The 22,842-nt window shown below is 37.4% G+C and overlaps 1 protein-coding gene and 1 long non-coding RNA gene across 3 annotated transcripts in view; one reads left to right on the top strand and one right to left on the bottom strand.

The window, feature by feature from the left end:
• PDE4D (phosphodiesterase 4D) overlaps window positions 1-22,842 on the top strand; it is a 1,564,543-nt gene that overhangs the window by 495,606 nt on the left and 1,046,095 nt on the right. For both annotated transcript variants that reach the window (XM_043488571.1, XM_043488573.1), the window contains one exon: window positions 5,035-5,264. In XM_043488571.1, the coding sequence (XP_043344506.1) occupies window positions 5,035-5,264 (230 nt within the window). The remainder of the gene's footprint in view (window positions 1-5,034; window positions 5,265-22,842) is intronic.
• LOC122454252 lies at window positions 2,596-14,838 on the bottom strand. Its single transcript, XR_006273353.1, has 3 exons — window positions 14,671-14,838; window positions 8,876-8,883; window positions 2,596-2,611 (listed from the first exon to the last, which is right to left on the bottom strand). It is a non-coding gene; the product is annotated as an uncharacterized LOC122454252 (long non-coding RNA).

The following is a 22,842-nucleotide window of genomic DNA, read 5'->3' on the forward strand; positions in this document are numbered from 1 at the left end:
CCCTTTTCATTATAGGGGACTGGAGTGCAAAAGTAGGAAACCAAAAGATACCTGGAGTAACAGGCAAATTTGGCCTTGGAGTACAGAATGAAACAGGGCAAAGGCTAATAGAGTTTTGCCAAGAGAATGCAGAGTGGGTCATAGTAAACCACCTCTTCCAGCAACACAAGAGAAGACTCTACACATGGACATCACCAGATGGTCAACACTGAAATCAGATTGATTATATTCTTTGTAGCCATAGGTGGAGAAGCTCTATACAGTCAGCAGAAAGAAGACTGGGAGCTGACTGTGCCTCAGATCATGAACTCCTTATTACCAAATTTCAGACTTAAATTGAAGAAAGTAGGGAAAACCACTAGACCGTTCAGGTATGACCTAAATCAAATCCCTCACGATTATACAGTGGAAGTGAGAAATAGATTTAAGGGACTAAATCTGATAGACAGAGTGCCTGATGAACTGTGGATGGAGGTTCATGACATACAGGAGACAGGGATCAAGATCATCCCCAAGAAAAAGAAATGCAAAAAAGCAAAATGGCTGTCTGAGGAGGCCTTACAAATAGCTGTGAAAAGAAGAGAAACGAAAAGCAAAGGAGAAAAGGAAAGATATACCCACTGAATGCAGAGTTCCAAAGAATAGCCAGGAGAGATAAGAAAGCCTTCCTCAGTGATCAATGCAAGGAAATAGAGGAAAACAACAGAATGGGAAAGACTAGAGATCTCTTCAAGAAAATTAGAGAAACCAAGGGAACATTTCATGCAAAGATGGGCACAATAAAGGACAAAAATGGTATGGACCTAACAGAAGCAGAAGATATTGAGAAGGGGTGGCAAGAATACACAGAAGAACTGTACAAAAAAGATCTTCATGACCCAGATAATCATGATGGTGTGATCACTCACCCAGAGCCAGACATCCTGGAATGTGAAGTCAAGTGGGCCTTAGAAAGCATCACTACGAACAAAGCTAGTGGAGGTGATGGAATTCCAGTTGAGCTACTTCAAATCCTGAAAGATGATGCTGTGAAAGTGCTGCACTCAATATGCCAGCAAGTTTGGAAAACTCAGCAGTGGCCACAGGACTGGAAAAGGTCAGTTTTCATTCCAATCCCAAAGAAAGGCAATCCCAAAGAATGCTCAAACTATCGTACAATTGCACTCATCTCACACGCTAGTAAAGTAATGCTTAATATTCTCCAAGCCAGGCTTCAACAATATGTGAACCGTGAACTTCTAGATGTTCAAGCTGGTTTTAGAAAAGGCAGAGGAACCAGAGATCAAATTGCCAACATCCATCAGATCATAGATAAAGCGAGAGAATTTTTAAAAAAACCCTCTATTTCTGGTTTATTGACTATGCCAAAGACTTTGACTGTGTGGATCACCACAAACTGTGGAAAATTCTGAAAAAGATGGGAATACCAGACCACCTTAACTACCTCCTGAGAAATCTGTTTGCAGGTCAGGAAGCAACAGTTGGAACTAGACATGGAACAACAGACTGGTTCCAAATCAGGAAAGGAGTATGTCAAGGCTGTATGTTGTCACCTTGCTTATTTAACTTATATGCAGAGTACATCATGTGAAATGTTGGGCTGGAGGAAGCACAAGCTGGAATCAAGATGCTGGGAGAAATATCAATACCCTCAGATATGCAGATGACACCACCCTTATGGCAGAAAGTGAAGAAGAACTAAAGGGTCTCTTGATGAAAGTGGAGAGTGAAACAGTTGGCTTAAAACTCAACATTCAGAAAACGAAGATCATGGCATCCGGTCCCATCACTTCATGGCAAATAGATGGAGAAACAATGGAAACTGAGAGACTTTATTTTGGAGGGGGCTCCAAAACCACTGCAGATGTTGACTGTGGCCTTGGAATTAAAAGATGCTTGCTCCTTGGAACAAAAGTTATGACAAACCTAGATAGCATGTTAAAAAACAGAGATATTACTTTGCCAGCAAATGTCTGTCTAGTCAAAGCTGTGGTTTTTCCAGTAGTCATGTATGGATGTGAGAGTTGTACTATAAAGAAAGCTTGACACCAAATAATTGATGTTTTTAAATGGTGGAGTTGGAGAAGACTCTCAAGAGACCCTTGGACTGTAAGGCGATCAAACCAGTCAATCCTAAAGAAAATCAGTCCTGAACATCCATTGGAAGGACTGATGCTGAAACTGAAACTCCTATACTTTGGCCGCCTGATGGGAAGAACTGACCTATTGGAAAAGCCCCTGATGCTGGGGAAGATTAAAGGCAGGAGGAGAAGGGGACGACAGAGGATGAGATGGTTGGATGGCATCACCGACTTGATGAACATGAGTTTGAGCAAGCTCTGGAAGTTGGTGATGGACAGTGAAGCCTGTTGTGCTGCAGTCCATGGAGTTGCAAAGAGTTGGACACGACTGAGCAACTGAACTGAACTGAGCATATGTTCTATTCCTTTCTATAAGTGTGTCCTTGCCAGGGACCATACTTTTTAGAGGTAGTACAGAGTAGTTTTTATTAGTTTCAAATTTAACTAAAATAAATTTGGGTTTGGATATTGACTTGTAGGGTAATCTGTCATCCTAGTTTTCTTGGGACTGGCTTTCCCTGAACATGGGACTTACAATCCTTAAAGCAGTAAGTCCCAGGGAAACTGGACCATTGACTACCCAACTAACCATGTGGCTGTGAGACCATGGCATCTTATGTTACACATCTCTGTTTTTTTATATGTGTAATGGAAAAGTAACAGAACCTAACCCATAGGAGTTCAGTGATAATTAAATGAGATAGTACATGAGATATATAGATATGTGAGATAGATACAAAACACAGCACTCACTATGTAAACCAAGCACTTGATAAGGACTCTAAATATCACGAATTAGTATTAAAACTGTTTTCCAATTTTATTGTGATATAATTGACATACAACAATGTATAAATTTAAGGTGTACATCATAATGATTTGACTTAAAACTATCATAAAATGATGTGCACAATTTTATTCAACATTCATCATCTCATATAGATACAAAAAGAAAAAGAAAAAAAAAATGCTCTTTTCCATGTGATGAGAACTCCTAGGATTTACTTTCTTAATAACTCACATACAGGATTTCCCTGGTGGCTCAATGATTCACCTTCCAAAGTGGAGAGTGTGGGTTCAATCCCTGGTCAGAGAGAGTAGATCCCACATGCCTCACGGCCAAAACCCAAAACATAAAAATCAGAAACAATATTGTAACAAGTTCAATTAAAACTTTAAAAAATGGTCCACATAAAAAAAATTCTTTGGAAATAACTCTCATATATATCATCCAATGATGTTAACCATAGTCATCACACTATATATTACATCCCAAGTATGATACATTTATTTTATAACTGGAAGCTTATACCTTTTGACCACTTTCATTCAATCTCCCCTACCCCACCCTCATTTCTGATAACCACAAATCTGATCTGATGAGTTCAGGGATTTTTTAAGTTACCTGTGTGAGTGAGGTCATAAAAGGCTTATTTTTCTCTGTCTGACTTACTTCACTTAGCATAATGCCCTCAAGATCCATGCATGCTGTCTCAAGTGGCAGGACTTCCTGCTTTTAAGGCCATTATTATTGTTGCTTTTTTACAAAGTGAGTAGATTCCTCAAAGCACTAATTCTCAGAATCTAGATCTTCATATCTAGGATTTGAAATAAATGAACTTTATGTTTCTCTTTGACGTCTTCATTACCTTCCAGGTGACTTCTTTTCTCATTGTATTTATCTGTGAAATTAAACAGTAAAACCCATGGCTGAATAGAATCCACCATTGCATGTCCTTTCACATTTTTCAGGATATATATCAGAACAAGACAAATTTTCTGTTTGGAAAACAGTATGGGTGAATGACGAATCAAAGGCAGCATAGTGCTATGAAAAGATAAAGGGAGTTAGCCTGGATTATAATAATGACAACTGCTAATTTGTTGGGGTAAACTCTAGGCCATATATTAGTGCATCATATCCTTTCTATCTCTGCTGCAGTCAGTGATCCTCAGAAGTAAATATTATTATCATCCTCAGTGTTCAAATGGAGAACCAATCTAAGTGAGCTTAAGTTATTTGCCCAAAGATAGTGTTGGGTTGGCCTAAAGGTTCATTTGACTTTTTCTGTAAGATGTTATGGAAAAACCCAAATGAACCTTTCGGCAAATCCAATAGTAGTGAGAAGTGCAACTGAGATTCTAAGCCAGGTCTGAACTCTCCAAAGTAAATGTACTTTTAACATAACCAACAGGGTAATTCTGCAGAAAGTATTTTGCCTCTCTGGGCTAGTTTCTTCAACTGTACAACTGAGAAGGAAAGGAAATTGCCATTGATGATTGCTTATCACATTGCACATAATGAGCTATGCACGTTACATGCATCAGCTCATTTAATAATTGTGAGTAAATATTACTTCCATTTTTGGAGGTGTTGGGGGAATGGGTGGGTCTTCATCCTCTTCCAGCTTCTGACAGGGAGTCACTCTTACCAATGGAAACATGTCTTAGCAAAGGGCAATTCCTGCTTGGTTTCCAGAGCCCTTTCTTTCCATGTTTCAGGAAATAGCCAGCTTCAAACAACATAGGCCAAATAGAAACACTCAAGGGAGCCAAATTCTGCTCCCCAACACACCAGCCAGTCCAAGGGAGAGATCCTGCAAAGCCCCCTGCCCAAAGTATGTAGTCACTCACCAAAGCTCTCCCCTGAAACACTACCTTGGCTTCCTAAAGACCAAAGAGGGTGTGGTGGGCGGTTCACTTCATATTGGTAGAAAATGATTTGATTTACCCTTGATTTCATAGAATTCATGCCCAAAGCTCATAAATTCTATTATTGGAAATGTTGGTTAACTATAACAACTGCCTTTCACCAAATAGTATTCTGTTAATCTCATTGCTTTCTAGTTAGCATTTTTCATGTATAATTTCCCTCAGTTTCTTTCTCCAAAAGTGTAATGATACATCCTGGGACCTTTGTGGATCACTGGACTTTCTGGAACTTTTGCCTTAGGCCTCTGAGGAAACACTGCACTCCAGTCATGAAGAGGAAGACCCTTTGAAAGGAATGGAACCCTATCTCGTAAGGAGACTTTCTTGCCGCAACATCCAGCTCCCCCCTCTCGCCTTCAGACAGTTGGAACAAGCAGACTTGAAGAGTGAATCAGAGAACCTTCAAAGGCCAACCAGCCTCCCCTTGAAGATTCTACCCCTGATTGCTATCACTTCTGCCGACTCCAGTGGGTGAGTGACCTTGGGTGACATTGCCCTATTTTCTATTTTAAACGATGATTGTTATCTGGGATCTCTTGTGTTTTGTGGCTCATTGCTTGATTTGAGTCAAAGGGAAATGGGGTTGTTAGAGTCAAGAGAAAATCTGGTAATTTTTCTCAGGTAATATTGCAGTCTCTACAAGAGGAGACACTTTAGTCAAATTATTTTACAAGGAGTATTTGAAAAAGTATTGATGAATGCAAATGAGTAACTGGGGAAAGGGACTTGGGCTTGGAAATTAATACTGGTCACAGGTGATTAAATAGAAAAATTTCTTAACAAATGAGAACTAATGGACAAATTAACACGTAGGCATACATATCTGAGAACAGTAGGTAATGTTCATTGATGCAAAATGAATTTGGAATCAAGAATAGAGTGTACTATAATTAGAATCAAAGGAAATACACAACTATGGTCATGAGTCTAGTAATTTGGCCTTTGACATTTTCAGGTCTTGCTTACCAGAATACTGTTTCAGTTCCCAGCATAAGGAGTTTTATTCTGCATTAAGATGTATAGAAGAAGGCCTCCAATTACTAATGTAGCATTTGCATTTCTTACTTTACTAGGTATTTGTATTTTTATTCTTTTTCTGCTATTTACAGTGGGGTTTTTACTCTTTAATAGCTATTACTAGGTAAAATATTGTCCAAAAAAGTGAGAATTGTGGGCACATCCATTATTTAATTTTTTTGGCCAGCTGCATTTTGAGAGGAGGAGGAAACTAGTGGTCCACACTTGAATAGATGTTTGAACATTTATAAGGATTACAGGAACAGAGCAATTTGCTGGGGTGCAAATGTGATTCTTCCTCATTGTCTGCCAAGTTCAAGGCATATCTAGAGAAGGAACCTTTTGGGTTTTCCTAAAAGTTGTTGGAAAAGCGGTGGTCAGAAAAAATGTTGGCAGTAACTATCATCTAAGATATTGAATTTAGCTGTTTGAATTGTTACAGACCAGTTCAAAGCACCTATATCATTAAAAAGTATGAGGAAATCACTCCTAGATAAATAAGACAATGCATTCTTAACTTGAAGCAAGAAGAAGGAAATACATATGTGATTTTTTTTTCTGGATGAACTGTGTGTATAAAGACTGTACACCTATCCATCAGACACATTAAAGCAGGTCAGAATTTTATATGGCAGCTTGATCTGAGCATTCTTTGAAAAATACTGTCTCAGAAATCCAATTTCCCCTGTTTGGCATCAGCACTGCTTCACTCATGTAGAGGGTAGGATTTACCTGCCAGGTGTGTCAGAGATCACTAAGTCCAGTCCTGTGTTCAGTAATTTGCTAGTAGAGCTCCAAGAATTCAGTAAATAGTTGTATTCATGCCTGGGATTTATTAGAGCAAAAGAGTACAAAGAAAAATCAGCAAAGAGCAAGGCACGTGGGGCAACATCTGGAGGAAAGCAGAAACAAGTTTTCAGGAGTTCCATCTCCCAGTGGATTCAGAAGGATGTATTTAATTCCTCTAGTAATGAGTTGTGACAACACATGTGACATGTGTTCACCAGAGAAGCCTTCTATCAGCGAAGCTTATTAAAGGCTCAGTGCTTATATGAGATGTCTAGGAGTCAAACTCACAGAAATAGAGTACCACGGAGGTTGCCAGGGACTGGGGGAAGGGGAAATGAGGAATTGCTATTCAACGGGTATAGTAGTTTCACTTACGAGATGAATAAGCTCCCAAGATCTGCCGTACTACATTGGGGCTGCAGTTGACAACACCATATTGTGCACTTAAAATTCTGTCAGGAGGGGAGATCTCATGTTAAATGTTCTTACTACACACACAAAAAAAAATGTTTAAAAACAAAAAAATAAAAGATAGACTCAGTACCCAGAGTTTTTATTGGGGGTTGGTCACTGAGGCACCCTCTTCGTAGTATGTGCCTAAATTCCAGATTCCTAGAAGGAAAGCAGTTGTTCAGCATAAACCATGTTTTTTATGCAACCAGTTTAGGCAATGAGCCATATTACCAGTTAGGGATGGTGGGAACCCTCCTGAAATCCAAGTTCCCAGATGCCAGCAAAGGGCCAATCTTTCCAACAGGCTTTTCTAATGATAACAGTTGCTGGCCTAATGTAAATTCTTTTCTGCACAGCAGGTTTATCTTAGAATCATTAGCTTGATTTCTCTACCTTTGAGGAAGAAGGGATTATAGCTATAATTAAAATTAAAATGAACTAATTTAAGCCTGTGATGTATTCAATTAACTTTGGTTTAAAAAATTTTGCTGGCTAAATATGACTTCTCTCTTGAAGCTGGTGTTATATCATGTGCCCTTAAAAGAAAACAATGTGGTATATTTAATATGTCTCTGTGTAGTTGGGCAATGTGTATAATTAAAAATCTCAGGTTAAAGCTAAGCTTACTTAATTAAATTTGAATTTGTTGCTAAATGCAATAGCCTCCAAGTGCCAAAGGACTTGGGGTTCAGAATTGTCTCTATGATAAAAGATCTAAGATTCAAGTATAAACAAAACAGTACTTACCATTTACAAATATATTCAATATTTTGGAGGAAATAATTGTCTTTTAGAAAAATGAAACAAGTGACTTGTCAGTACCAGAAGGCAGCCAGGAGAAACCATGTTTGAGAGTGGCCAGAAACAAAGCCTAAAGATGTTCTGTTATCTTTTTAAGCAAATTTTCTGGAATATCTAAACTTTGAAAGGGAGGCAGAAGGTAAATTAGGGATGACATTCTGTAGCCATTCCAGTTAACCAAGAACTACAGGTTCCTTCACTATCAGAGAGGGCTAATGGGAAATTTAGACTACTTTAGCTAGGTTTCTACAGCCCCATTCTTTATCATTAAAGGTTAGTAGGTCCCCAGGTCCCGCTTTTAATCTACACTGAAGCCTTGACAATTGTGAACCTTTGATAGAAAAGGAGATTTTCATCCCCTTTGGATTTATTCCTTTATTTATCTTTGCTCTTTTTTCTGATATATGAGCACATCAGACACTTGCTCTGTCAAATATCATACAGTAGTGGGTCTACAGACTTGTGCTACCCCTTTTGAAAGCCATGATGTGGTTTCTTAAGGAAACAATTGGCCTGCAAAAAAACCACATAATTTGTTCTTCGTTAGCCTTTGACATACTATAGCTGCTTATTGTATAACCACTGCAGCAACTGCTATACTTTTTTGGGAAAATATTAGAGAAAATTCTGTTCATTATTTTCGGTTTCCTTGTTATAACTGGCCTCAAAGATCCTCCATTAATAACTCATGGGGTAGAGGTGAGTGTTCCAACAGGTTTAGGAGTCAACCAGGAATTTGTTCCTCGTTCAGAAAGTTACGATCACTATGGACTTATCACATTTGTGTTAAGAAGTCTATGTCTTGTTAGAGAAGGAGAAGTATCATATGACATCCCTTATATGTGGAATCTACCAAGAGATGAATTTACTTACAAAACAGAAAGAGACTCACAGACTTAGAGAACACAGTTGTGGTTGCTGGGGAGAAGGATGGGGGGATGGATAGTTAGGCAGGGTGGGATGTACATGTACACACTGCTATATTTTAAATGGATAAATAGCGAGGACCAATTGTATAGTACAAGGAACTCTGCTCAATGTTATGTGGTAGCCTGGACAGTGCGGGGGTGGGGGGGGGAGTAGACTGTGGGAGAATGGACACATATATATGTATAGCTGAGTCCCTTCTCTGTTCATCTGAAACTGTCACAACATTGTTAATCAGCTATACCCAAATAAAAAATTCAAAAATAATTTTTAAAAACATTGAGGAAGATAAAAAATAAGTCTATGTCTTGCTTTTGGCATCTGTCCACAGACATACCCTGCATTCAAGGGTTATTCAAATATGTTTGGAATGAGATTGGAGGTCCTCTTCATTTCTTACTTCCTCCTTGTTTCACTTCTATAACAACCCTTGCTGACTTCAACATAGTTCTCTGGTCAGAATCCTTGGAAGGAATCAGGAACTTCCCTTAGCCCAGCTTGGTCGCTGGCTTACTTTCCCTGGGTGGCCCATGGACCCCCAGATACTCTGAGAAGGGTTTAGCTTGCCACACCTAGAATGATTCCTGCTCACAAGTAGGAGATGGCAGGAGCAAAGGGAGGTAACGGAAGATAGTGCTGAATCTTTCTAGCTGTGTTTTATGGCTGCATCAGCTATAATCAAATGAGAGCCAAGGACCAAGTTGTCCCCTTGTGACAGGATGATACACCTGTGGATGGATGAATACTCAGGAACACGTGTGGGTGGGGAATATTACAAACACATTCTTACCACTAGGGTGCCATTACTAATCTAGAGAAGTACACTGTCTCCATTTGTATTACTATGCCCTATTTTTTTTAAAAAAGAAAATGGAAAGAAGTTGAAATAATGGTCACACTTGGAAAAAAGTCTACTCCCAACATAGAGGGAAGGATTACCTTAGTCAAATACGGCTTCATATCACAAAGATCTTCCAGAAATATTTCTTTCAGTTATGTGCTATTCACAGAGGAGCTGGTTTGAGATGCCGTTAGACTTTGGATTCTTTGATCAACTGCTCGTCATCTAGATTTCTTGAGTACACACAGTACGTTAGTGTGAACATTAAAAAAAAAAAAAAAGGTAATTTTCAACATTTTGTTACTGAATCAAAATCCAAACAAAATAAAATTAATAGAAACAGAAGCTTGGTTAAAAGAGACATCTGATTTTTCAAACTTCATATTTTTAACTTAGGGTATTGATGGTAGGGATTTCAGATTTGAAGTATAGTGAGTATAAGGCTAAAGAGCTGTCTTTCATGATGAACCCATGAGACTTGCTATTTCATATTGGATATGTGCTCAAGTTTCAAGAGATTTATTTGATAAATTCTGGCTGAAAGTTTTGTGGAAGATCTATATAATCCAATAGACAAAGATTTCCAAAGTTGAAAATGTGTACACTTGATTGTGATTATAAAGGATCCCTTAAATATATGACATTCTTGACGTGGATTTGGTTTGAAAATATAATCACAAAGAAATAGGAAGGCAATGCTACCAATAATCTTAAAGATAAATGCTATGTAAAAAAATACAACTGGATTCCTTTGTTTTTTAAAATACAATTTATTGGCACAGTGTCAAAACTCAGAATATCCACAAAACATTGCAAGACTTATTTCTAAAGTATTTACTCTGATTTAATTGAATTGAGTTTTATTCTTGCTTTGAATTTTTTTATTTTTGAGATTAAAATTAGACTCTAAGAACAATGGAACACTTTATCTTTACTATATAATTCTTGATAAATGACATCTTGAATCTAATCTAAAATAGAAAACTAAATAATGCTGATGGCTTTCCCCTCAACACATCATAGAAACTCTGAGTGTTTTATGGTGTCTGTCATGTCCTAAATTTCAAGAAAATAAAGTATAAATGATAATTTTGTTGAAATAAAGAGTGTAAAGTGAAGTGAAAGTCACTCAGTTGTGTCCAACTCTGCGACCCCATGGACTATGCAGTCCATGGAATTCTTCAGGCCAGAATACTGGAGGGGGATACCTTTTCCCTTCTCCAGGGGATCTTCCCAACCCAGGGATCGAACCCAGCTCACCCACATTGCAGGCAGATTGTTTACCAGCTGAGCCACCAGGGAAACCAAAAATAAAGAGTATGGTAATTATCACATTCTAATTTCTTCTTCAGATTACTGCAGTGCCTTCTCATTCTTGTAGTACTCTCTGGAATCCTAATTAAATTTACCCAAATGGACTGATATCATTATATACCATGATACATAATGCTCTCTCTTTGTATGTAATAAAGTACCATGTGCCAGGGAGGATTTACTTTTATAACCAAAGGTTTCTCTCTCATCAGGCTCCATATTCATAAAAATATTAAACAGAGTGGTGACTTGTGTGCTTATCACACGAGAGCACCTGGTCCTTTTCCAAACCTTTCTTATGCCAACTTTACTTGTTTGATAGTGAAGATTGGTTAGAGATCCCAATGTAAAAATGAACCCAGTGAAGCATTTAATTTACCGTGAAAAGGGATCGAAGAACAATACTGCAGCAGGCAGAGTGCAGAGCTGAATAAAAGCACTTTAATTATTTCCACCCAAGAATCATCATTTTCAGCTCCTAAGATAGCTGCTTTTCCACAAACACTACCCTGTTTGACCATCTTTATATAACTCAACCTTATATAATTACTGAAGTGTTTAGAGAGTTTATAGTTCTTTCAAAATCATGTTCTTCTATCTTGCAATATAATGTTTGTGGGGGAAAAATAGGTGAAAACACTCTGAATGGTCTTTATTTAACTGTTATGTGCTATATAAATGTTAATATTGGCCAAAGTGAATCAGTTAGAGAAGTCTCAAATAACAAAAAATGCATTCAATTGAAATTCAGGAAAATATGAACTTATCAAACTCTTTTTCTGCCTATAGCTGAGTACCCCAAATGGAAAAAAAAGATTTATTTAAAATAAAATTGTATATAGAGAAAGAACTATGAGAAAAATATGTGACCTTTTGTGTTAAATACACATTTTTGTTATTGTTGGTTTTGCTGAAAATCCTGGCTAGTTGCTTAGAATTTTTTCTAACAACTTAGGATTTAGGTATCATTTATTGTACCTATTTATCTCATTCATGTAGAATCTTCTATCCACTTGAAAGGAATTAAGTGGAGCCAGGCATTGTTAGACCTATTTCAAATCTGGGGAATTCAGTCAAAATAGTATACCATTCAGATGTTTTATGTCGTTTATTTAACATATATTTATTGGTTTTATTTGATGAATTAGCATCATTTATTCTAAGGTTAGTGGCTCTGAGCCTGGGAAAGGTAAGACCTTTGCCAACATTTCCAAATGGATTTATCTCAGGGTGTTCTGATTTTTATTCCAATGTGATTCCTAAAAAATGTGACTAATGCTGCCATAAGAAACACACATACACACACACTCGTTATGTAGAAGCTACACAGAAATTCAGAACTTTAGTATACATAGATAATTTTTATACCATATAATTTATAATGTACAAATAAGATTTAGAATATCCATTTTAGAATTCAAATGACTTTTTGGAACTTTTCCATTTTTTGGCCGTGTATTTTTGGAGTGTTCTCCTTCTTTCCTCCTCCACTAACTGTTCCGTGTCCCAGTTAACATGTGACTTTGGCTTTCTCATTTCTCCAACAGTATTTAATTGAGGTTAACTTTATTTCTTTAAATTGTATATTTACATACATATTTTTAGAGAGTCAAGCTAAATTTTATAAATATAAAAGAATATCTGCAAGTTATATGAGTGAAAATGTTCATCTACTCAATCATGTATCAGTCATGTATTTAAACATTCATTTGTACATGCATTCAACCGTTAGCAAGTGTCTATTTTTTCTACACAATGACATATGAACTGGACGTGGGAGGCTTACCGGTACTAACATAGTCACTTCTTTCATAGCATTTAGACTTCAGGTGGGCACACTAAAAGGAAAATGACAATTACAGTCCCATTTTTTTAATATAATGCACACATATGACTGAGGACATGCAGAAGTTACGCAGGATAAGAGGGGAGCACATTAGCACAGGCTTAGGAGGAACTGACACCCAAGCTGAGACCTAAAGGGAATGGTATTAGGTAGAGAGAATAGCTAAGTTCATTGACAAGGGAAAGTGGGATGTATGCATTCAGAGAACTAAAACTGTTCAGCATGGCTAGACCAATAGGCCATGTTTTAGGCATGGTTGGTAATCATTACCATTACTTTTTCATGTAACCAATGTGAGGATTGGGAATATTCTCCAGGAATGCTGAGCACCTATGGTATAGGCACCAAGAAAGCAAACAGTTCAACTGACTCAAGATTGGAAAGTGGGGGTATACAGTAAGAGAAACCAGGAAAGGGATTTGAGGATTTTGCAAGATAGTAAAAAAATGGTTAATTGTGGCACTTAAGCTGAGTATGGAACTGAATGAATGTAAGAAGGTACAGATACTAGGGATTGGTTCAAGATGGCAGAGTAAAAGGACATGCACTCATCTCCTCCTGTGAGAGCACCAAAATCACAGCTAGCTGTTGAACAACCATCATCAGGAGGATGCTGGAACCCACCAAAGAAGGATACCCCACATCCAAAGACAAAGGAGAAGCCACAATATTATGGTAGGAAGAGTGCAATCACAATAAAATCAAAGTCCATACCTGCTGAGTGGGCAACCCACAAACTGGAGAACAATAATACCAAGAAATTGTCTCACTGTTGGGAAAGGTTCTGAGCCCCACATCAGGCTTTCCAGCCTGGAGATCTGGCAAAGGGACTAGGAATCCCCAGGAAATCTGGCTTTGAAGGCCAGCAGGATTTTATTACAGGACTTCCACAAGACTAGGGGAAATAGAGACTCCATTCTTGGAGGGCACAAACAAAATCTTTCATGCACCAGGACCCAGGAGAAAGGAGCAGTGACCCCACAGGAGACTGAGCCAGACCTACCTGCTAGTGTTGGAGGGTCTCCTGTGAAGGTATGTGGTTCACTTCAGGGATAGGGGCACGGCAGCAGCAGTCCTGGGAAGTGCAGTTGGCATGAGGCCTCTTGGAGATTGCCATTAACCCCCCCATAGAGCCTGTAGATTCCAGGACTGAGTCACCCCAGGCCAAACAGGTAACTGGGAGGGAGCACAACCCCACCCTTCAGCAGACAATTGGATTAAAATTTTACTGAGCCCTGCCCACCAGAACAAGACCCAGTTTTTCCCACCACTAGTCCCTCCCATCAGGAAGCTTACACAAGCCTCCCATCCTCGTCCACCAGAGGGTCGACACAGAATAAGCAGGATGGATTACATACAGTCTTGCATGCCAGAATGAAAACCACATCACAGAAAGTTAATCAAAATGAAAAGGCAAAGGATGATGTCCCAGATGAAGGGACAAGATAAAACCCCAGAAAGATCACCAAATGAAGTAGAGATAGGCAGCCTTCCAGGAAAAGAATTCAGAATAAGGATGGTGAAGATGATTGAGGATCTTGGAAAAATAATGAAGATGCAAGAAATGTTTACCAAAGATCTAGAGGAACTAAAGAACAAACAAACAGAGATGAACAATACACTAGAAAAAATCAATAGCAGAATGACTAAGGCAGAAGAATGAATACATGACCTGAAAAACAGAATGTTGGAAATCACTGCTGCAAAACAGAGTATATATAAAAATAAGAATGAAAAAAAAAAAATGAACCCAGCCTAAGAGACCTCTGGACAGTGTTAAACACACCACCATTTGCATTATAGGGGTCCCAGAAGGAGAAGAGAGAGAGAAAGGACCTGAGAAAATATTTGAAGAGATAATAGCTAAAAACTTCCCTAGCATAAGAAACAGTCAACCAAGTCCGGGAAGCATAGAGAATCCCAGGCAAGACAAACCCAAGGAGGAATACACCAAGACAGATAGTAATCAAACTGACAAAAAATTAAAGACAAAGATTAAATATTAAAAGCAACAAGGGAAAAATGACAAATAATGTACAAGGGAACTCCCATAAGGTTATCAGCCAATTTCTGAACAGAAGCTCTACAAGCCAGAAGGGAATGTCATAATATATTTAAAGTGATGAAAGGGAAGAACCTATAACCAAGAATACTCTACCCAGCAAGACTCTCCTTCAGATTTGATGGAGAAATCAAAAGCTTTATAGATAAACAAAAGTTAAGAGAATTTTTGCAGCACCAAACTAGCTTTACAAGAAATACTAAAGGAACTTCTCTAGGCAGGAAACACAAAAGAAGGAAAAGACCTACACAAAAAAACCCCAAAACAATTCAGAAAAAGGTAATAGGATCATACATATCAATAATTACCTTAACAGTAAATGGATTAAATGCACCAACCAAAAGACACAGACTGTCTGGGTAGATGAAAACATGTGCATGTATGCAATTTCATGTACCACATCACTCTACTTAACCCCCCAAGTTTTATGTTTATTATTTTATATTGTTAGAGCTTCCCAGGGGGTGCTCTTGGTAAAAAAACATGCCTACCAACACAGATGACATTAGACATGTGGGTTCAATCCCTGGGTCAGGAAGATCTCCTGGAGGAGGGCATGGTGACTCACCTCAGTATTCTTGCCTGGAGAATCCCATGGACTGAGGAGCCTGGCAGGCTGCAGTCCATGGAGTTACAAAGAGATGGACACAGCTGAAGTGACTTAGCGTGCACACATTTTATATTGTTAGGTTAATCATGTTTCCATTATGGCTTGCAATTATAATTATCTTTTATTTTTTGTCTGGCTATTGATTGTGAGAACTGATAAACATCTTTTACTATTGTGATTATGTAACTATTATTCTTTTTAATACCATTGTGTCATGACTAGTTAACAGAACATGATAAAATTCTATATCACTACAACTACCATTTAATAGAAAAACCTATGATCACTTTTCATTATCCAGATGCACATTAGAATTTTCTGAAAAATACAAATGCCCAGGTATTTTTTTCTTTCTCTAAAATTCCAGATATGATTCTAATGAGCAGCCATGTTTAAAAACTACTAGACTATGATTATCTTTTACTTTAATCTAGTTTGTTTTACTTTTTCTTTTTCATATTCTGTGTTCCCATTTCATTTAGTTTATGTTTTCCAATTTCTCTGTCTCTTTTATTTGTTATTATTTCTCAAGCCTTTATCAAGTATAGTAGAAAAGTTCTTGTATATACATATACATATATATGTAGTATGTATAATATATGTATTTTAGAAAACTTATGAATTTTTTCTTAGCAAAAAATTTATGACATTTTGTTCCACTTGTTTGACTATGTATGAATAGGATTCTAGATTTCTAATTTATATTCACTCAAAACTGATTTAATTCCACTTATTCTGGCATCTGTCATTACTGCTAAAAGTTTAAAAAACATTATTTTAGTGATTTTCAAAAAAATTGAATCAGTCTTGAAACTTCTAATACTTCAGTTCTGAGAATATAAAGAAATACTATGTTGCTAAAAAAAAAAGAGAGTAATTAACAGGTGATACAGTATTGTTAACTAAAGTACAGATTTTGCTGAAATTCCACACACAAAAAAAGAAGGTGGAAATAGAAAGGGTTTGAGATCTCTATAAGGCTCTATGATGTCAAAGAGGTGAAATTAGAATAACTGAACAAGATGAAAATTTAGGAGATTATTTGTATTGAAGGATAGTATGCATGAGCCTTCAGATTTATGTTTTGAAGATCATTTAATGTGTCTTCAGGATGTCAAGGGGTTTCCAGGGAGGAGAATGGCTGCAGTGGAAAAGGAGTCAAAGAATTGACAGATTTGGACATGAGTTGACTCTTCCACATCAACGCTCAAATCACATGTAGGAGAGAAGAAGGACTCAACATTTCAAAGTGTTAGAAAGGTGGAAAACTTTCAGTAAATGGTACCTAGTGATCAGGGAGACTGGTAGAAGTCAGTGATGAAATAGAGTTGATTGTTCCGGATGTCAAAGGAGAGGTTTTGCAAGGTGGTGGAGGAGTAATGATCAGTAAGTTAATGCGAGTAATAAAGAGAGCAGCAAGTCCATCTCAGGAAGAGGCTCGGGGCTCTGAGAACAAGAGCAGCCTCCCCTCAAGTTCACTGCAAGCGCATGGTGTCCTCAGCAAAGGGCCATGTGTGAAAGGAGGTAGGATGGGGGTGACTCTTCAGAGAGGAGATGAGGATGAATGAGCTTGTTTACCACAATTAAAAAACAGGGTACCAGAAGACCTATCTAAGAAATCTGAAATAATAAGAGTGGGGTTTGCACAGAAAAGAGAAATCATAGAGCAATAGGGAGATGAGGAACAGAGGAGGAATCATTTGTCTCAGGTAGTTCTCTCAATTATAGATGAATTCCAAAACATTTTCAAAAATTGGTCCAACTGTTTTCTGACAGATTCAGGGAGGCAGAAGTGCAGCCTAATAAGTGAGTCTTTTATTAAAGGCCATGGGGGTTATGCTAGTCCAAATAAGTGGGTCCACAATTGTAGCCTTTGGTGCCTGGTGATACTTTTCATCATCTACTGGAAACAGCAGCAACTTCTGGTGTTTGGGAAATTTTGCATCTACTTCAATTTTGCATCTGTTTTTGCATCTGCTTCAATTTTGCATCTGCTTTTGCATCTACGTTCAAGCTGAGTAGCTACTCAACTGTGTCCTAGATTTATTACAGGCTGTGAAATATGGGGAGGGATCTAATGTTTTTAAATGTGTATTATGTTTTCGGTCAGAATATGACTTTATTTTCAACAATTGTTTTTTAATATTTAACTCACCATTTTGCTAGGTTTAATAACTTAGGTGTTAGAATTAGCACTTGTGTTTTTCTTTTGAGAATTTCCTTCCTTAGAAATGACCATTGGCTTAAATAATTCTATTTCCTTAAATATTCTTAAATACTATTTCTGCAATTCAAACATTATTCTAGCTCATCATACTGCCAGTTTTAGCAGAAAAACCTAGAAAAGAATGAATATTATGTGGACAAATTCTATTTGCAGAAAACTAAATGAGGCTATTAATGTGACTTCACTGAAAGAACACAAAGGCATGTGCATATGTTTTTCTTTTAACTTGAGTGTAATGTGTTAGTCGCAGATTTTATCTGATAGAAAACTGTATTCATGTTGATTTTAATGAAAAGCTATTGGATAGAGTTACATGGTTAAATTCTGGGACTAAAAACCTTTATATAATGCCTCTGCAAACACAATTTTTTATTCTAGTCTCTTCTATGACTTAGTTAAGGGTCATTTTTGTTTGCTTGAATCCTCACCATCTGAAATAGTATCTGTGACTAGAATTTAGCAGCTGTAGAGTATATCATATTTACAAAATGCCTTAGCAAATGGCATTAATTCTAGTCCACAGAGAGACACACAGAGAGGGCTTCATTTGACTTAAAAGAAATTTAAAGGTTGATTGAATTTCAGATTGTTGTTGGTTTTTTACAGCAAATAAAGACTAGATAGAATCTTTACCTTCTTACTTTGCTTTCTAATTTCTTGTATGTTCTGTTCAGTGTCCACTGGAAAAACTGAAGTGAGGGCTAATGATTTTAGGCTTAACTGTTTCCATAAAACTGCCCTATAAGTAAAAGATACTCTTTTCAGTGGCAAAACAGTGAACACGTAGTAAGAAAATTCCCATTCATGGACCATTATCTAAGCATTAAGAGGATCATTATGGTAACTATAGGGTAACATGGAAGACCTTAGGAACTTTTGGGAAGAAAAGCGAAATACATAAGTACAACTCCATGTTTCAATTACAAACTGCAAAATATATGCCTGCATGTGTCTAAGAACTAGAAATCAATATGAAAATAATTAGGGTTTTTTGGAATAACCAGATAGTGGGATTTTTTCCTCTCATGTTAACTTCTATTGTATTAATGAAATGTGTTTGCCCAATCAGTAAAATTACATTAAAATTGTATTCATGGTTTATCTGCAGTTTCATTCATCCAAGTACCTGTAGAGCTTTAGTATATGATAGACAATGTTTTAGGTACTTGGAGTATATTTATGAATAGATAAAAATAAAATCCATGATATTTTCTCACATGTAACTTGACAGGAATCCTTGGCAAATATGAGGGAAGGAATACTTGGAGTTTTAGAGTTCTCCTGATTATTTTGTGTAACCAGGCTCTGTTGACAGCAGATTTCACAAAAAAGACCACCAACAGAACATATTGATTAAGCCAAACTAAGTATTATTCTCACTGAAATAAAGAACACTGCCTTTATACTTAGAAATATTTTAGAAGGGAGAAGTAAATAAAATATATTTATAGGGTTTTATATCCTCATCTTGTTAGGTAGACAGTGGTTGGAATTGTAAAGAATTTAAGGACCTAGAAACTTTAGATTAATGAAGTTTTAAAGTGAAGTGAGGGTCAGAAAGAATTTTGATGAGCAAATTATTAATCTTGATAAGTAAACTCTTGTCTTACCTTCCAAGACCAAGCATTCCATGGAGCTAGGACCTAGGTCATTTTTGCTTGTTCCTTGGATTAATGTGGCACTAAAGCAGGCACTTAAGCTTTGACCCCAAATTGTTTAGCACTGGAATAGGAAAGAGTTTTGGGTTTAGTGCTTACCACTTCCTTTGTGAGTGAGCCTATGTGCTATGGTCTGAATATTTATGTATCCCCAAATTTATAGGTTGAAATCCTAACCCCCCAAGGGAATAATATGAGGAAGAGGAGGGGCTTTGGGAGTTCATTGGTCATGAGGGAAGAAGACTTAGGAACAGAATTAGTGCCCCTGGAAATACTCTCTGGCTTTCATCAAGTAATGGCACAGTGAGAAGGTCATTTATGAACCAGGGAGTGGGCATTAATCAAACACTAAATCTGCCAGCCCTTGACCTTGGGCTTTCCAGACTCAAGAACTGTGAGAGATGAATTTCTATTGTGTATAAGCCACCTAGTTTAAGGTATTTTGTTACAGCAGCCTGAATGGACTAAGATACTAGGCTTGATACTCATTCAACCAGACATTGCAAAAAGAGGGTGCTCTGTACCTTCTTTTAAAATCTACATCCTTGTCACCCTCTTGTTTGAGAGCATAACCCTAGGGATAGTCAAGGGATGAAAGCTCAAGGAAGGTAAGATCCTAGAGTGGAAAACTGATTTGGTTAGTTGGCATCTTTTGTTTTGAAGGGATTTCAGGATGGTAGGAGAGAGAGCCCAGCCTTCCACCAGGAGAGCTAAAGGGGACAGGTATCTTTTTTGCATAACTGTCTGCAGCAGTTAGACCTCAGGGTGGTCACTCTGATGGTCCCAGCAAGGACTTTGAATCTTGAGAGGATGGCTCAGACCCACCATCATATGTGTCACCACTAGAAGTTAGCCCCATGGGGGTTGTGGCTGCTGACACTGTGACCAGGGCTGGTGTGCACCCAGCTGGTGAACAGCCACATCCTAAGCAGACCGACTATGTAGTTTCCTCCTGGATGCTTCTCGTTTCCACTGGATCCAGCTCACCTGGTTCTTATGTTCTTTTGATGAATTATTTTGATGAATTCCTTTTCCTGCTTAAGTGCATCAGTGTTGATATCTGTTGTTTGCAATCCACACCCCTGACAGGTTCACAGCCCTTAATAAATTTATTATAAAGCCTTACTGCTCTTGAAGCCAAAGTACAGAAGGTGCTCTGACTTTTCCAGAACTTTAATTGTAAAATCAGTAGTAAAAGTTAGTAGGGAGGAACCAAAGGGAAAAATTGACTTTTCATTTCAGTGCATTCCTTTTACATAAAAGGGTAACAAAGAGAAGGGTGGTATAGAGAAGAGTCCCTCAAGATGTCCCCGGCAAAGTTTATGAAACTCTCAGTAAGGAGACAAGGACAAGGCTTCATTGTAATTATTCCCTTTTGACTGTTCAAGCTGGTAGGCTTAAAATGGACTCCAAATGAGAGTGGTTCGCACTGCAATTAATTAAGTGCATGAAATTACAAACTGCATGTCTTTCCTCTCTGGAGAATATTCTTCCTGTATAAGTACTAATTTATTTTAATTCCTCTCTCTCTCTCTTTTTCTGTGTCTCTGTCTCTCCTTTTAAAAAGAAGTTCTCCCTGAAGGAAAATGAACTTTGATTGTTGTTAGTCCACTGAGAAAGCTTCCATTTGAATATGAGAATATACTTCTCTCTAATCCTTCCTTACATCTAGTGCTAAATTTATCAGAGTTGTTCCTGATATATTTTCTGAAAACAGTGGTAATGAAAAAAGATGAGAAACTGTCAAACTCTTTTTATAAGTGTCCTTGTCTTTTAGAAGTCATTTATCTTTGTTGTCGCCCGCGTGTGTGTGTGTGTGTATGCATATGCACATATGTGCATGTGTGTGATTTTTCAGAAGTACTTCAGAGAGAGATTATTTCCAAAACCTTACCACCAGTCGGCAGGGTTAACTCCCGGCAGAGGATACACAGGCCTGTTACCTCAACGGTCTCAGAAAACCTTGAACATTCTTTCCTTCTTGGTTCCCTCTCTACCTTATTATACTATCTTAATTATATTCACAGCTTTTAAACCTCAATTATAATTCTGTGCTTCAGAATTTGTATTGTTCTGCCACTTTCCCTCTTAAATTAACATTTATTTTCAGGATGTCTGCTCTAGTCAAATGGAAAGGATCTAATAAGGCCATTCTTCTTGAGATGGGAGTCATTTTAATTAACTTAACAGCTTGTTTCAATGTTAATGGTGGAACTGTGAGAAGAAATGGATGGGTATTTGATTTTTCCAAATTCTTCAGATTATTAAGTGCATATCCAGTACTATTTCTTATAATTGAGAAACATCTGGTTGCTTAACAAAAAATTCAATTGGAATAGTTTTTAAAACATCTGGCCTCTGTATTCTTCCTTTGAGATCATTGAACTTCTCTGATATCTGCCTGAAGTGACTCCCCTCTTTCTAAAGAACGCCCTGTTGATGTCTACATTTATCTGAAATATTCAGACATGAGCTGAAGATTATTTTTCTAAAGTAACCCTTTCCTGGGATGAAAGAGACCTGGGTGATGAGGGTTCCTGGGCATTTGAGATCCTGAGAAAACTCCAGGATGACTCTCCATAAAGATTCTCCCCCTGCCCCACCCCAACCTGGAGCCTAATTTACCAATCAGGAAGCTACATCTTCATTGTGAGATGGTCTTGACCTTGGCCTAAAAGAGTTAAAGCACCTTTAACAAATATGAAAGATCTCTCCTAGGAATATCTTAAACACCGGGACAAATCTGCCTTAACAGTAGTCACCTAAAGTCAGTTAGATTTCATTGTTAAAAATTACCACCACTAACTAAAACCCTTGCCCATTCAAAATACTGTGTTGTCACATAACAACAAGATGTATTATTAAGCTGCCACATTATTGTTGCTTTAATGATTTGAGAACTATTATTTTTAGAAAAAAGACCTTATTCAGCCCCCTATTAGGGTCTATTAATTGACAAGAAAAACAAAATTGGATGACACTTGCAAAAAAATAGAATTGGTACCACTTCTCATATTTAAAGGACATTTTATCCTGGAAAATGACTACTTCAATTAACCTCACATCACAAGAATAAAATAAAGTTATCTTTGGATGACTTCTAATTTGCATTGCAATTATCTCCATGGCAGTATTTTGTAAGCATAAGCAAATAAAAGATTGCTTGAGTGATATAGGCCTATGCTCCTGAGAGAGAAATATATCATCTACACAATTAAAAATATGGGTCTTAGTAAACACCTCTGAAAAGGAATTATAAGGATGTACAATTTTTCACCTTTTAGAGTTTTTCTTTCTAATAATACTCCAGAAGAAGACAATTCTGATATACTTTCCTTGGAGAGATCATGGGACAATGATGTCATTTGAAGCATATGGAAATAAAAATCATGTTTTGTCCTAGAGCTGAGACATTTTCTTTTATTTATTTATATTTTTATCTCTACTATTGGCTCTCATGGTCTTTCTAAAATGATTTTATGTCATTAAATAGTAGTGACCTGG

The sequence above is a fragment of the Cervus canadensis genome, chromosome 16 (genome assembly GCF_019320065.1).
Source record: "Cervus canadensis isolate Bull #8, Minnesota chromosome 16, ASM1932006v1, whole genome shotgun sequence".
Classification (NCBI taxonomy): Eukaryota; Metazoa; Chordata; class Mammalia; order Artiodactyla; family Cervidae; genus Cervus; species Cervus canadensis.